At 34.5% G+C, this 12735-nt stretch overlaps 1 protein-coding gene across 1 annotated transcript in view; it reads left to right on the forward strand.

The window, feature by feature from the left end:
• The first annotated feature begins 3953 nt into the window (after nt 1-3953).
• Nucleotides 3954-12735, forward strand: part of CSPP1 (centrosome and spindle pole associated protein 1) — a 56379-nt gene continuing 47597 nt past the window's right edge. The window contains exons 1-5 of the mRNA XM_010020958.1: nt 3954-4052; nt 5442-5538; nt 6779-6879; nt 7565-7588; nt 10000-10080. Of these exons, the coding sequence (XP_010019260.1) occupies nt 3954-4052; nt 5442-5538; nt 6779-6879; nt 7565-7588; nt 10000-10080 (402 nt within the window). The remainder of the gene's footprint in view (nt 4053-5441; nt 5539-6778; nt 6880-7564; nt 7589-9999; nt 10081-12735) is intronic.

A 12735-nucleotide genomic window follows, 5' to 3' on the forward strand; every position in this document is an offset into this window, starting at 1 on the left:
TGACAGCTAGAGCTTACTGTAAATGCCATTCCCAGTGGCAGCCAGTGATAGCTGTTATGAGACCTAAGGGAGTTTGTGTGAAACTTTGCAAAATACTTTTCAATGACACAATTATGTGACCATATAATCTGTAAGCACAATTATTAAGCGTAGTATATAATTGCGTTTTAAAAGCATGTCCCTCCTTGCCACCCTTGTTGCAGTGCATATGGGTGGGAATTGCCATGTTGTTGGTTTTCTTGGTGTTTTAGTATTATGGTAGCATGGAAGAGGTTAAATTTGTTTACTTTTATACACTGATTTTAAATTTTGCGCCCCATTTTCCTGAAAAAGTAGGAGGAGAAGGGAAAGAATAAAAAGGAACACAGTAGACATTGCTTTAGGTCATAAAGTAGATACACCATACACAGCTAGGTATAGTACATACGATACAATACATACGCACATAGATGGTTTTGAGTATCTTGAATACAGAGATGTGTATTATTATCTCTGGCCATAGATCCAGTAAAAATCTCACATTCAAACTTGACTTATTTTCTTGAATTTCTATATGCTTTCTATTGCCTGGTACACTTGAAGTCTACATGGCTGATTGTAATTCTTCAGAGTTGCTTTGTGAAAACTTACAGTTTAAAAGGAAAAAAAGGTTTTATGGAAAACTTAAAAGTAAAAATACAGAAAATATTATTTTTGTGGGACATTGTCAGACAGTAGTTGAGTATATAGCAACAGTATGTTTAATGGAATTTCAATCTGAGTAATACAGGGTTTTGGGATTAAAGATACAAGATTTAAAGATGCAAGTGTGAAAGAAAGAGCTGATAGTTCTATCAAACTTTTTTTTTTAATAGTATTTTCAGAATATTCTGTTTTCCAAAAAACTTGAAAAATATGATGTCTGCACCTCATAATTTTTGGTTTATCCTTGAGTTTTCAGATGCTTACAGCATGTTCTGACTTTCCCTTTTTCTCTATGCATATGACTGTGGAGCTATGTCTCCAAGTTCACTTTTGAATCTGCTGCTTTTACTAGTGGTTGCAAGGATCTAGAAATGTACCAAATGCATTCAAACATACTGCTAAACTGAAAACAGATGATTTTGTTTTGAATTGGAGTAGGTTTATAGTGGCAGTCTGTGCCCTGGTGTGTTTGTGCAGTCATACAAAGCCAGTTTGACGTTGATGTTTTGTTGTGAGTTTAGTGCTGTCATGTCTGAGATAGTTCACTGCGTAACAGGGGACTGTGTTAGCACTCTTTTCAGATAGAAACATAATGTTTCTTTGTTGTGATTAGTCATGATTTTGTCTCTTGATACAGTAGTTGATAAAATTGATTAATATTCAGTAAAATATTTGCTTACATACTGGTGTGTTTTCTGAACTTTGCAGCATATGTATCACATTTAAACTGTCAGTCTTTTGCTTAGAATATGTAAACATTTTTTATTTTTTATTTCAGTATAATACAGTCTTTCTGCATATCTCATAAGGTTTGTGTGTATTTTAAGAAGGTCAACTCCGGCAGAAGGATATAAGAAACAAAATGTCTAGCTATTTTCTGGGAGTTCTAGGAGGCATTTGGTCACTTTTCCTGGTTATTCAGCTGTATTAAAGGTATGCTGAATCATTAGTGCTCTAGTGTAGTTCAACTGTAACTGGTTTGGTTTTGTTTTTGTAATTTATTATATTGCTCTCTGAGCAATATGATAGGAGTGCAGAATGGTAGAATATTCTTTGTGTCACTTGTGCTAGAGACAGAAAACACTGCAAATACTCCTTTCTTTATACTGTCTCTGAGAATAGGTTTGGTACCAGTCCAGTACAGTGATTTGGAAACAGTTCTAGAGTTTATAAATGTTATTTTAAATAGCAGTAAGAAATACAGGTGTTAAAGTCAGTGAACTTTTGGAAAGACTTCTCACAGTGCCTCCTTCTTCTACATGAAGTAATTTTCCTCTTGGTGGTTATGCAGCACTGGATAGATGATAAGACCAACTTCTAAATTCTTTACTATGACAAGTTGTTTCACTCATTTGGAACAGTTTTTTCTTTATTCTTATGTAACCTAATAGGCTAAATAAAGTTTATCAGTGCCTGGAAACTTACCCTCTTTCAGATTTCTTTTATCCTTTATCAGTGTGCAGAACTAATGAGATTAAAGATTTAGGACAAATCAGATGGGAGAATTTATATTTGGAATTAGCTGTCCTGTATTATCACTAGGGGTTGTAAATAGGTTGTCCTAGTTCTGCCTCCTTTAACAATATTATAATTTCATATTATGAATCAAAAATGGCATTAATATAAAAGTTTAAAGGAGTATGTTTTAAGGAATACATCAAGCAGATTTATTCCTGGAATTAAGTTAGCATGCAATTACTTGAATTCATCTGTTGGAATTTTGACATTTTTTTTCTCTACATCTTACATTTAGTACGCATTTACCTCAGTCTGCCTGTGAAGTATCTTACTCCCTTGTTTTTTGAGGTGGTTTTTGTTTGGTTGGCTGTTTGATTTTTTTTGTTTGTTTGTTTGGTTTTTTTTTTTTTAATTTCTTTGATCCTCTCCCTGGAAGTGTTTTCTAATATACTTTCGTTATTGGCCTGTTGTTTACTTCATACAATCTGCAGGCTTTAGAGGGTTACTGAATTAGCCTCACTAAAACTGTTGTACAATCTGAGTTCAGATACTGGATGGGATTGCTGAGAAACCTGCATAAGCAATCCTTTTGCTTAAGTCATTTAGGTAGTATTGGAGGGATTGAGGGTCATAATTTTCTGCTCAGTTTCATCTTTCATTTAAGTGTAGAATATAACATGGATTTTTTTATCTGTAGGCTTGGTTTTGCAAAGCTTATCCAGTGGAGTTGGAGGAAATGCTTAGTGAGGATTGGGATGAAGTAGGCTTGTATGCAGTCATTTTGTTTTTTTCTTTCTGCTTTCTGTGGTTACTTAGTTTGCAGCTTTGCAGTATTTTTAGTCTTGGAAAGGCTATCCTAACAAGGAGTATTCAAAGTCTGAGTGTGAGCCTTCTCTACAGTTCGATTGTCATGAATTTCATTCACTTTAATTTTTATTGTGAGGTTGTCCAGGAAAACAATATACACTAAATTGCACAAATGAGATGCTTTCAATTAAATAGGCAAGATGCACAACTAATGGAAGCAAGGTAATCAGCTGCTTCTCAGTAAGTGTTTTCTTACAGAAGGGTGGCTTGTCTGATTACAAGTCAAAGCTGCTTCATATCCACAGTTATTGCAGAGTGGGAGCTGTTCTTATTGCCTCTGCTATTTTGTTGGTACAGGCAGTAATGATACTCTGTAGACTCCAACTCCAGAAGCGCTATGCATGTGCTTTATGCTTGGTTGTGGTGGTTTTTATTTTTCCTTTTCTCTGTAATTTTTTAATGGATTTTTTGTCGTTTTGAATAAGCTTGATGATTTTTAAGACTTCTTGTGATATTAAGTTAAGCACAGAATTGATTGTATGATTTGTTCTATATTTTAGAGTATACATGTATTTTGTACTTTTCTATCTTTTTTGCCTTAACAATTCCTTTATCCTGTTTATTTTTTATAATGCCTCATTTTGATTTTATCATTCACTAGCAATAAGCTTGTGCTACTGTGAAGTGAAGGGCCATTGGTAGACTTGCAGTCAAAGAAAAACAACCCCAGAACACTTACAAAACAAGATTAGAGAAATACCTTCAGTCATAATCTGAAACATTTGAATTTTCTCTCTGTAAAAGTAATGAAGTGAATTACATCAAGTAATGTCCATGGATGGGTTTCCTGATTCAGGTGTTCAACTGACCCAGCAAACGTCTTATGGCTTGTAGTTCTGAGGGAGAAACTTGAACATTATTTAACTACTGTCTTAAGCAACTGTAATGGATCTTTACATTTTTGAGGTTTCATGTTCTAAGTCTTTTCTATAACCTTAGAAATGATGGCGGATGATTTAGACAAATTTATTGAAGATCAGAAGGCCAAGTTGGCACAAGATAAGGCAGAACTTGAAAATGATCCACCTTACATGGAAATGAGGGTAAGAGTATTAACTAGTTTTCACAAATTTAAACACGTCTATTGCTAGGGTCTTGATTTAAACTTACTTTTGCTGTGCTTTCAAACTGTACTTTTAGTTCAAGTATAATTTATCTATTCAAAATAATTTCTAACTTAAATACATTGTATTTATGTAGATGTTTCAAAACCTGTTTGCCACTGGGCATATACAGTAACATTTGTATTTTACAAGTGGGAAAACTCTTGTAAATGGTTATCATTGTTCCTTCCTCCCTCCCTCCGTAGGGAAGCTGACTAAGCAGGGATCTGCTCTCAGCCCACTCCAGAGCATGGGTGTTGGGTTAGGGATGGATGGTATAAATATCCACAAAATTACTGTTGCAGAAACTAGGAAATACGAAAGGCAAATTACTTAATCCAATCAATTAAACAAAATCTGTTCTTATCACAAGTTTCCTATTAGAAATGTTAGTACCTAATTCTAAAGCTATAAAGATTTGATAATTTGCAGAACACCATTTGCAGAACACTTAATGGTGTTCTGCAAATAATAGTGCCAGTACCTGGCAAAAAGCTGTATTTAATTAATTCAAGCTAAAAAAGTGTTATGGTAACTAAATAAAGTCCTTGGTGAAAAAAGGAGTTTTGATTTTCTGTTGTTTGACTTGCAAAGCCCCAGACAGCTTGAGCTTTTGTCAGCAATTACAATATTCAGTTTTCATTCCCTTTTTTGTTTTATCAGAACGTTATGAGAATTCATCTTTCCTGTTCTGTAGGGAAAAGGGAGTATAAAAGTATTTTTACCTAGTTGTCATAATTCTTTCCAGAAAGTTTTATTAATTCACTGCAGGAAGTTAATTCTTAGAGCTGTAAAGAGTTGGGCTTTCTTTATTTTTGGTTCCTCTGCTCAGAGCAAGTTTGAAGAGGAGACTGTTTCCAGCCTTTGGTTTGATAAAGTTCTGAGCTGTATGGTGAAAGTATAGTTAACAGGGAACCGGTGTGTTAAACTTGATCATAATACCCTGTAATTCTTTTCTAGTTTCAAGCAGGGTGCAGTATGACACAACAGCTCCCATAAAAAAACCCAGAGAAGATATGTGCAAACTATGACACAATTGTGGATTATGACATACAGTTTATGACTTAGATCACAGTATATATTGTCAACATATTTCATGACGAAGTATTTTGAACATACTGAACTAGTAATTTCTGTGTTGTAGAGGAGAGCTACTTTTTTGGTAGCATTATTGAAACGTATAACTTGCTTAATGTGTTAATCCAGCATCTTTTTCAGTCTTTCTGTTCCTCTGTTCTACAGTGCTAATAATTATGTTAATAATGCTGTTCTTGTATGTGATATTTCTTTTACCTTGTGATACAGCAAAGTGTTTTATTTTGTTTTCAGATTAAGGAATCAGAGAAGCTTTCCGAGACTAGCAAAATGTTGATATCCATGGCTAAAGAAAATATACCTCCAAATAGTCAACAGAACTATTCTTTAGGTATAATTATACATTTTTTTATGTTTTCTAGATTTAACTAATATTCAACTACCTTCGTCAATTTTTGGACGGGAATTACTGGTTTGGATTTTTAATTATAAGATGACCATTATAATTCAAGTGCATACCAATTCTTCAGTCTTCCAAATGTCTTTGGGTTGTGTGGAATTTTTTTTCTGTAGTTATGCTATAGCTATCCCAGCCATATCCCCTCCCAACTCCTTGTGCACCCCCAGCCTACTCACTGGTGAGATGGCGTGAGGAGCAGAAAAGGCCTTGGCTCTCTGTAAGCACTGCTCAGGGATACTAAAATATCCCTGTTTTATCCACACTGTTTTCAGCACAAATCTCTAAAACATAGCCCCATACTAGCTACTATGAAGAAATTTAACTCTATCCCAGCCAAAACTAGCCTGATCTATAATAATAATCTAGGCATCAAACACTTTTGGCTGTTAGTGGATGATTGATATTATTGGCTGGTTCTAGTTTAAAGCAATGTAATTTCATTTGGTTTAAATTAGACAGGGACTTGTTCCTTGGATAGTGGTGAAAGTGGTTTTAGAGATGGGCATCTGAGGCAGAGGATATTACTTACAAAGTACTTTAAAATGTATTTTGGGAACAGCAAACAACTTGTGTAGCATTATAGTTTAGGAATGCAGCTGTTATGAGACCTGATAGTAATCTTGGAAAAGTACTGAATATGTATTTTGGATCTACTACAATTAAAAACACTGAGGTGGAAAGAAAAAATTATCAGCATATGGCCAGATTCCTTTTAGTTGTATGAAAGCCACGTATTTTTCACATGCTTCATGCTAAATGAATAGGTTGTTTCATTCTGGTTGCAAAGTGTGTTTTCTATTGTGTGATAAGCACAGCTTAAAGCATCAGACTAATTTAGAACTAGTGTGTCAAAGGAGATTTCCTTTGAAACATACATTGACAAAAGAATATGTACAACATTTAGGTCATTTTATACTATTAGTCATTTTTTGGGAGAAAAAGCACAAGGACTGGAGGAACATAAACATCCAAAACCCAATCTATTTTTCCATGCTTTCCACCCAACTACTCATAGAGAGAGGATGTTTTGTATTTTGGCTGTTTTGTGATTACTGGTTGCACAGTTCATTTTTTTTTATTGCTGATGTCTAATAAAAATCCAGATGCAGGATGTGTTTTGTATTGATACAAAAAGATATACTAATAATATTTAATGGTGTTAAACTTTCAGGTGACTATGGCTTGAGTTTACCTCTTGGAGAAGAATATGAACGAAAAAAACATAAACTTAAGGAGGAACTCCGACAAGATTATAGGCGATACCTTTCTCAGGTAAAGCTTCCTGTCTGGTTGCCTGAGTTAAACCAGTCTTTTAAAATGACTCTCATTTTAATTAAATGAAAATGAATAAAAACTGTGGAAAATCTTTATAGGAAGGCATTCATTATGAGCCATGGCTGGTTTCACAGGCTTGAGTAAAAGTAGTTTCAAAATGTCACTGCTTGGAAGGGTTGTATATTCCAGGCTTCTCTAGATCTTGTGGCCACAAGCCTACATATTACCTTTTATTCTGAATAGTTTTATTTATTTGTATCTACTTCTTTCTTAGTATCTTCTTGAAAATTTAAAATATCGTGTTACGTCCTTAAGTACTTATGTATTGTGTGGTCTGTAATTCAGTCAGAATATTCCTGTAATCAGTGTGACTGCATTTGACAGCTTCTTTTCAGTGGTAGAAATAAAAATAACTTTGTTCTGCTTAGCATGATTTATTAAATGTCACAGTAGATTTAAAATTGAAATGGTATGTATGAAATGTATAGTCTTGGGAATATTCTGTATCCCTTCTTAGCCAAACAGAAACAAATTAGGAACCAGATAATTTCTGTAGTCCGAAAATGCTAATTATCTTTAGTTTTTAAAATGAAAAAATGGATTGGTTTTACGAGAAGTCTTTTTTGTTAAGTATTTTTAAATGAAAGACTCTTTTTGAAAGTATCTTTTCCCTGACTTTTAGGGTCTTTCACAGGCAAAAAGAAAGGTAGGGTGCCTGCAATATCTTTTTTTTTTTTCTTTTTTTCTCTTCAAATTAGTTGCTTTTTTCTTTGAAAGCTTTGTGCAATTTGAATTAATAAAAAATCATTACTTTTTTGTGCTTCATGTGTTTGTGCATGCCATAGTGATTAGTTGTGATTAACAGCATTGTTGGCTTTGTGCAAAATGATTACTTAAGTTCATTATTTCCATTGGTAAGATTTTAAAACACTTGCTGATATCTTTTATTTGTTTGTTTGTTTGTTTTTTTTCCTTTGCAGTTGCTATTGTTGCTGTCTAATGCTGACTCTATAAAACTTTTTCTTTTAGTAGACATTTGCTTCAAGGCTTTTAAGTTCCATAGATGTTACAAGTTCAGATCTATTTCATTATTTGTTTTTTTTTTTAATACACATACTTTACAAAGCTGGGATAAAATCATAAACCCTGATACGTTATGTCATTGGAATCGGAGTTGGGGTGCTTTTTTTCCTTATCACTGTGAAATGTCATCAGTGGTGGTAAGGAAGGCAGTAGAGGCAGTTATTCATCACCTAGTGGCCAGAATGTGAGAATACAAGTATTGTGAAGAAAAAAATAATACCAGAAGCACATTTGTGCAAGCTTTGTTCAATTACAGTTATTTTTAATTATTTATATCATTATGCTGTCATGTATATATGATTTTCAGATTTAACACCCTTCATCCAGGTTGTTCAGATTAAGCAACTTGAGTAAAGGACCTGGAACTAATGTGGTAGAAACACAACTGTCTGTTTTTTCTGGGGCTTTGAATAACATGCATGGAATACAAATTAGCTATATTAGCATGCACTAGAATAATAGCAACAGCAGAATTAATGGGCTTTTTAACCTCTAATCAAAATGATGCTAATATAATTGTTGCTGCTTGTTTAAACTTCAGATTATTTTCAAAGTTAGAATATTGTGTTAAAACTTAATTTTTCATAATTCTCACTGAAGTACCCGAATAATACAATTTTTATATTAACTTCTAGTGGTTTATTATCAATTGAACTTCAGTTTTACAAATTCAGGTTTACAGTTTATTTTTTAATGTCGTACATTTTAGCTATATTAAGCTTGTGAGGCCTACAGAAGAGATAGTATAACGATCTCTAGTCTCTTTTCCTCACATAAAGAGGTAGAGCAACTCTTAGCAGCTCTTATCGTGATAATATTTTGCTTAATAACTTTTTTAGTCTTGCTTATGTAGAAAATGCAGTTTCCATATAATTTCTGATTTTTGGCAAATACCTTCTTAAGATCAAAAGTAATCTCTATAGATCTGTGAAAAGCATTACTTAATAATGAGGATTACAATTTATTTACTTTTTCTAGTAAAAATAACTTAGTTCTCTATATTAATCTAGTTGGCTCAGTGCTTGGATATTTTCACGGTTATTAAATCTGTTATATCTTTCAATATGTAGTTGTGAAATGTAATTCATAATGATGTGGGTTTGTACTGGAGCAGGTAGAGCACTTACATGTTGACATGTCTTTAAGCTTTTAAGCTATATAGAGAATGGAAGAAAACAATGCTAGTGAAATACCATATCTAACCCATTCCTCTCACCAGCCCATGCCACACAAATAAATTATCTTTTTATTAAAGATAATTGGTTTTCTAAAACGTAAGTTGTTGACTGAAAATGGTCTCGGGGTGCTTATAGTAAATAAGTGATGTATGAAGAAGCCACTAGACCTGGAAACTAAGGACCCGTTCCACCACTGGTGGTTGATTTGAAAGGCTGATACTTTGATGTGCTGCACAGCCCAGTTCCCAAGCCGTACCTCAGGGAGCTGTATGGAGCAACCACGTAGTGTTTTCAGCAGAAAATTCTGTTCTGAAAGTGACTGGTGGTCTGTAAGGAATTACAAGATTTGGTGACAGGTCATTATCCTGAAGAGTTTGGGAACTGCTGTTGCAGAAAACGGATAGTGTTGAGATGCAAAGTGGTGGCTGTGCTAGTATTAACATGGATTCTGTCTGTTAAAATAAGAGGTAGACATATGTTATCTGCAGTTAGAAAAAGCCATTTTTCATCTTAAATAGTGTCTTGAAAAATTTCTCTTATGCTTGTACATATGCTTGTGCTGATTCTAATTCATTACAAGAGAACTGAGTACTGGTGCGGTTTCTTTGAATAAAAATACGTATTTTTAATATAGGAAGACTGGCTTATGTAATCCTTGAAGTAGTGTAACAGGGAAGAAGTGACAAACTCTTTCAAACTCAAGCTGAAAGCGTGACAAAGCCCTTTATTTCCTGCATTCCTTGACTTCACTTCATTAATGTATTCCATGATCATCCCACATTTTCAAAATGTGAAGGTTGTCTTCTGTTTTTATTTCATTGAATTGATCAGTTTTTTGGTTTTTTTTTTAATGTAGAAAAATTATCAGACTACTGGTGAAGTAGATCCATATACTCAGGGATTATCTCTTCCTATCGATGAGCGAAAATCTGCAAAGGTAAGTATCTGGAGGAAATTAAGTGGTGTATGACTTGAAAATGAACCCGAATATTTAAACTGTTGTGGAAAAATTATTTCCACTTTCTGTTTGTTTTCCCCCAATGTTTGCAAATAAATGTTTTTGGGAGGTGGTCGTTAGAATAATCCTAGGTTACCTGTGCTCTAAATTTCTAGATAATTAGATGTGTAAGTCTGTACTGATACTAGTTGGAGGTTTGCTACTTCCGATTCATGGCTGCAGGGCACCTGGTGTTTTCAAAAGCTCTCATTGTGCTTGGGTTTTGTTCAGCAATAAATATAGATCTAATAAAGAACACTGTTTTTCTTATAAATCCTTTTCTAATTTATTACTCTTCCTATTGCAGCCTGAGGATAATTTTTAAAATACTTGCTCGTAGCTGTTTCTACAGTGATACTCTTACCAGTTCCTATCAGAACTAAGGGAAGTGTGCTTTCTGCTCTACACAATTTGTTTTGATGTTTTTGTGTATGTTTAACCTACCTGCTTATCCTTATGTGATTATTTTATTTCAAACAGAGATCTAGGAATCTAAATAAAAGCTGATCTTGTATCTCACATACTGCCTGACGTTAATATAGGAAACTTACCGATTTCCAGTCTTTCTTTCAAAATACAGATACTATTGTGCTTTGTGAAAGGAGTACACATTCTCTCTCTGCCTTTAGCCCCTCTGGTTTCCCTGAGATTTCTTATCAGTTTATGGTCTTGCTTTCATATGTTGGAGAAAAATACCAGCCATAACTGTCTCTCTGCTATTGGAGGTTCATGGAGGTTAGAATATGAAGATGCAACATGCATGCATGGATTTTCTTAAGCTCTGATTCATTCCTCTGATGCATAGTATGATTCTGTGAACACCTAAATCAATCTTACAGGGGTCATCTGTCCTTCTGCCCTCATATGTTAGCCTTGTATTCCCAGTTCCTTTCTTGTGTTTGCTTGTAAATTGATCCAGGAAGTTGAATCAGCAGTAACACTGTAATTTAGCAAATATTTTTGCTGTCTCCACAGACCACACTGGTTGGTTGTTAGGTTTGGTCAAACCCCAGCAGAGATGCAAGGCAGAAAGACAAACTGTTGTTGGAGCAGGACTGGACTGTTGCACCCTTGGGGATTTTATTTCATTTATTTATTTTTACTTAATTTTTTTTTTTTTTAAACCTGCATTTCCTTGGAGTTGCATGGTTGCTCTGAGTTTCAGGCTATGCTGTTGCTGTAAGGTGGCACAAACCTTCTGGTTATGGAATGTGTCGGTCTTGCCCTTTCTGTGCTTATTTATGCTTTCTGCCTTTCTTGTGCTGGCAATAATGTTTGGCCATATGAGGAGCCAGGTGAGAACTCAATAAGTGAAAATTGCTGTTATGAAAAAGCCTCAAACTCCAAATTATGCTAGTAAAAAAAGAAAAAGGAGGCAGCAAGAATGAAATGTCCAGGAAGGGGAAAGGACTCCTCAGTGGCAACATGTGCTTCTCCTGGGTTTATGTTAGCTTTAAGTTCTTGTGAACTTTGTGTTCAGCAAGTATGTGTGCTGAAACAGTGAAAGATAAAGTATCTTTGATTAATTCTGTGAAAGATAAAGTATCTTTGATTAATTCTGTGAAAATGAAAGATGTATCTGAACTGGGAACACATCTGATCATTGATGGTTTTCTATCATAGCAACTCAACATTTGCTGAGGTTTTCTGCCCAAGTGCATTGTATCCTTTTCCCGCCTTATTTGTTGGAATTGCAGAACCTAAAAGCTGCCAGAAGGTGTCACAGTGTGCCCTGCTAAACGGTTAGCGTATAGACAGATTATGATTAGAGGTTAACCTTTGCGTTTTGGCTTCCTCTTTTGGGTAGAATATGCAGCCACACAGCATATTGAATTTCCTGCAGAGTGTTTTGCCACCTGTTCTGGATAATGCTAATTTCTCAGCTTCAGAAAATACCCCTCAGGCAGCTTTCATAGCTGTCTGCAGATATGAAACTTACAGACACAAATTTGGGGGAAAAAAACCCCAAAGTTTTTGGGAGCATTGGGCTTATTTGCAGAACAGTTACTAAGCTGGTATTTCCATGGTGATAGATACATAAATTATTTTTGTTTGAAATTTGCTTGTGGGAAAGTAAATTTATGTATAATGCTAAGGTTTTAAAATACTTTTTTCTTTTATGTTGGGAAGTACTGCAGTGAAGAAGAGCATAATTCTTAATACTGTGATATAATTCTCTTTTGTGCATATATATGATGGTTGGAACAAGTTAGCATAAGGCATGTCCCATGCTCTAAACATAAGGTACTGTGTCAGGAAATAACGTAAATTAGAGTTTGCTTTACCTGGAGACTTTTGTATTTCATATTACATTATTAGGCTATTGATGTACAATTCCTGCAGGGGTTTTTATGATGTACAAATCCTGCAGGTTTATTTTTAGCAAGCCGGTTCTAAATGTTGTTGCCTTGCAAAAGCAGCTAGGACAAAGTGGATGGATCATGTTTTTCTTAGTTTTCCTTGTGTTCTTTGTGGTTTTGACTCTTTTTGCAATCAGCTTAGCTGCTTGTTTGAATTTGACAGTTCAAGTTATATCCTAAGCTCTAACTGACACATCTTGTCTATGCATGTATTTATTGTCCTGTTTTAATTACG

The sequence above is a fragment of the Nestor notabilis genome, unplaced genomic scaffold, assembly GCF_000696875.1.
Source record: "Nestor notabilis isolate BGI_N333 unplaced genomic scaffold, ASM69687v1 scaffold11028, whole genome shotgun sequence".
NCBI lineage: Eukaryota > Metazoa > Chordata > Aves > Psittaciformes > Psittacidae > Nestor > Nestor notabilis.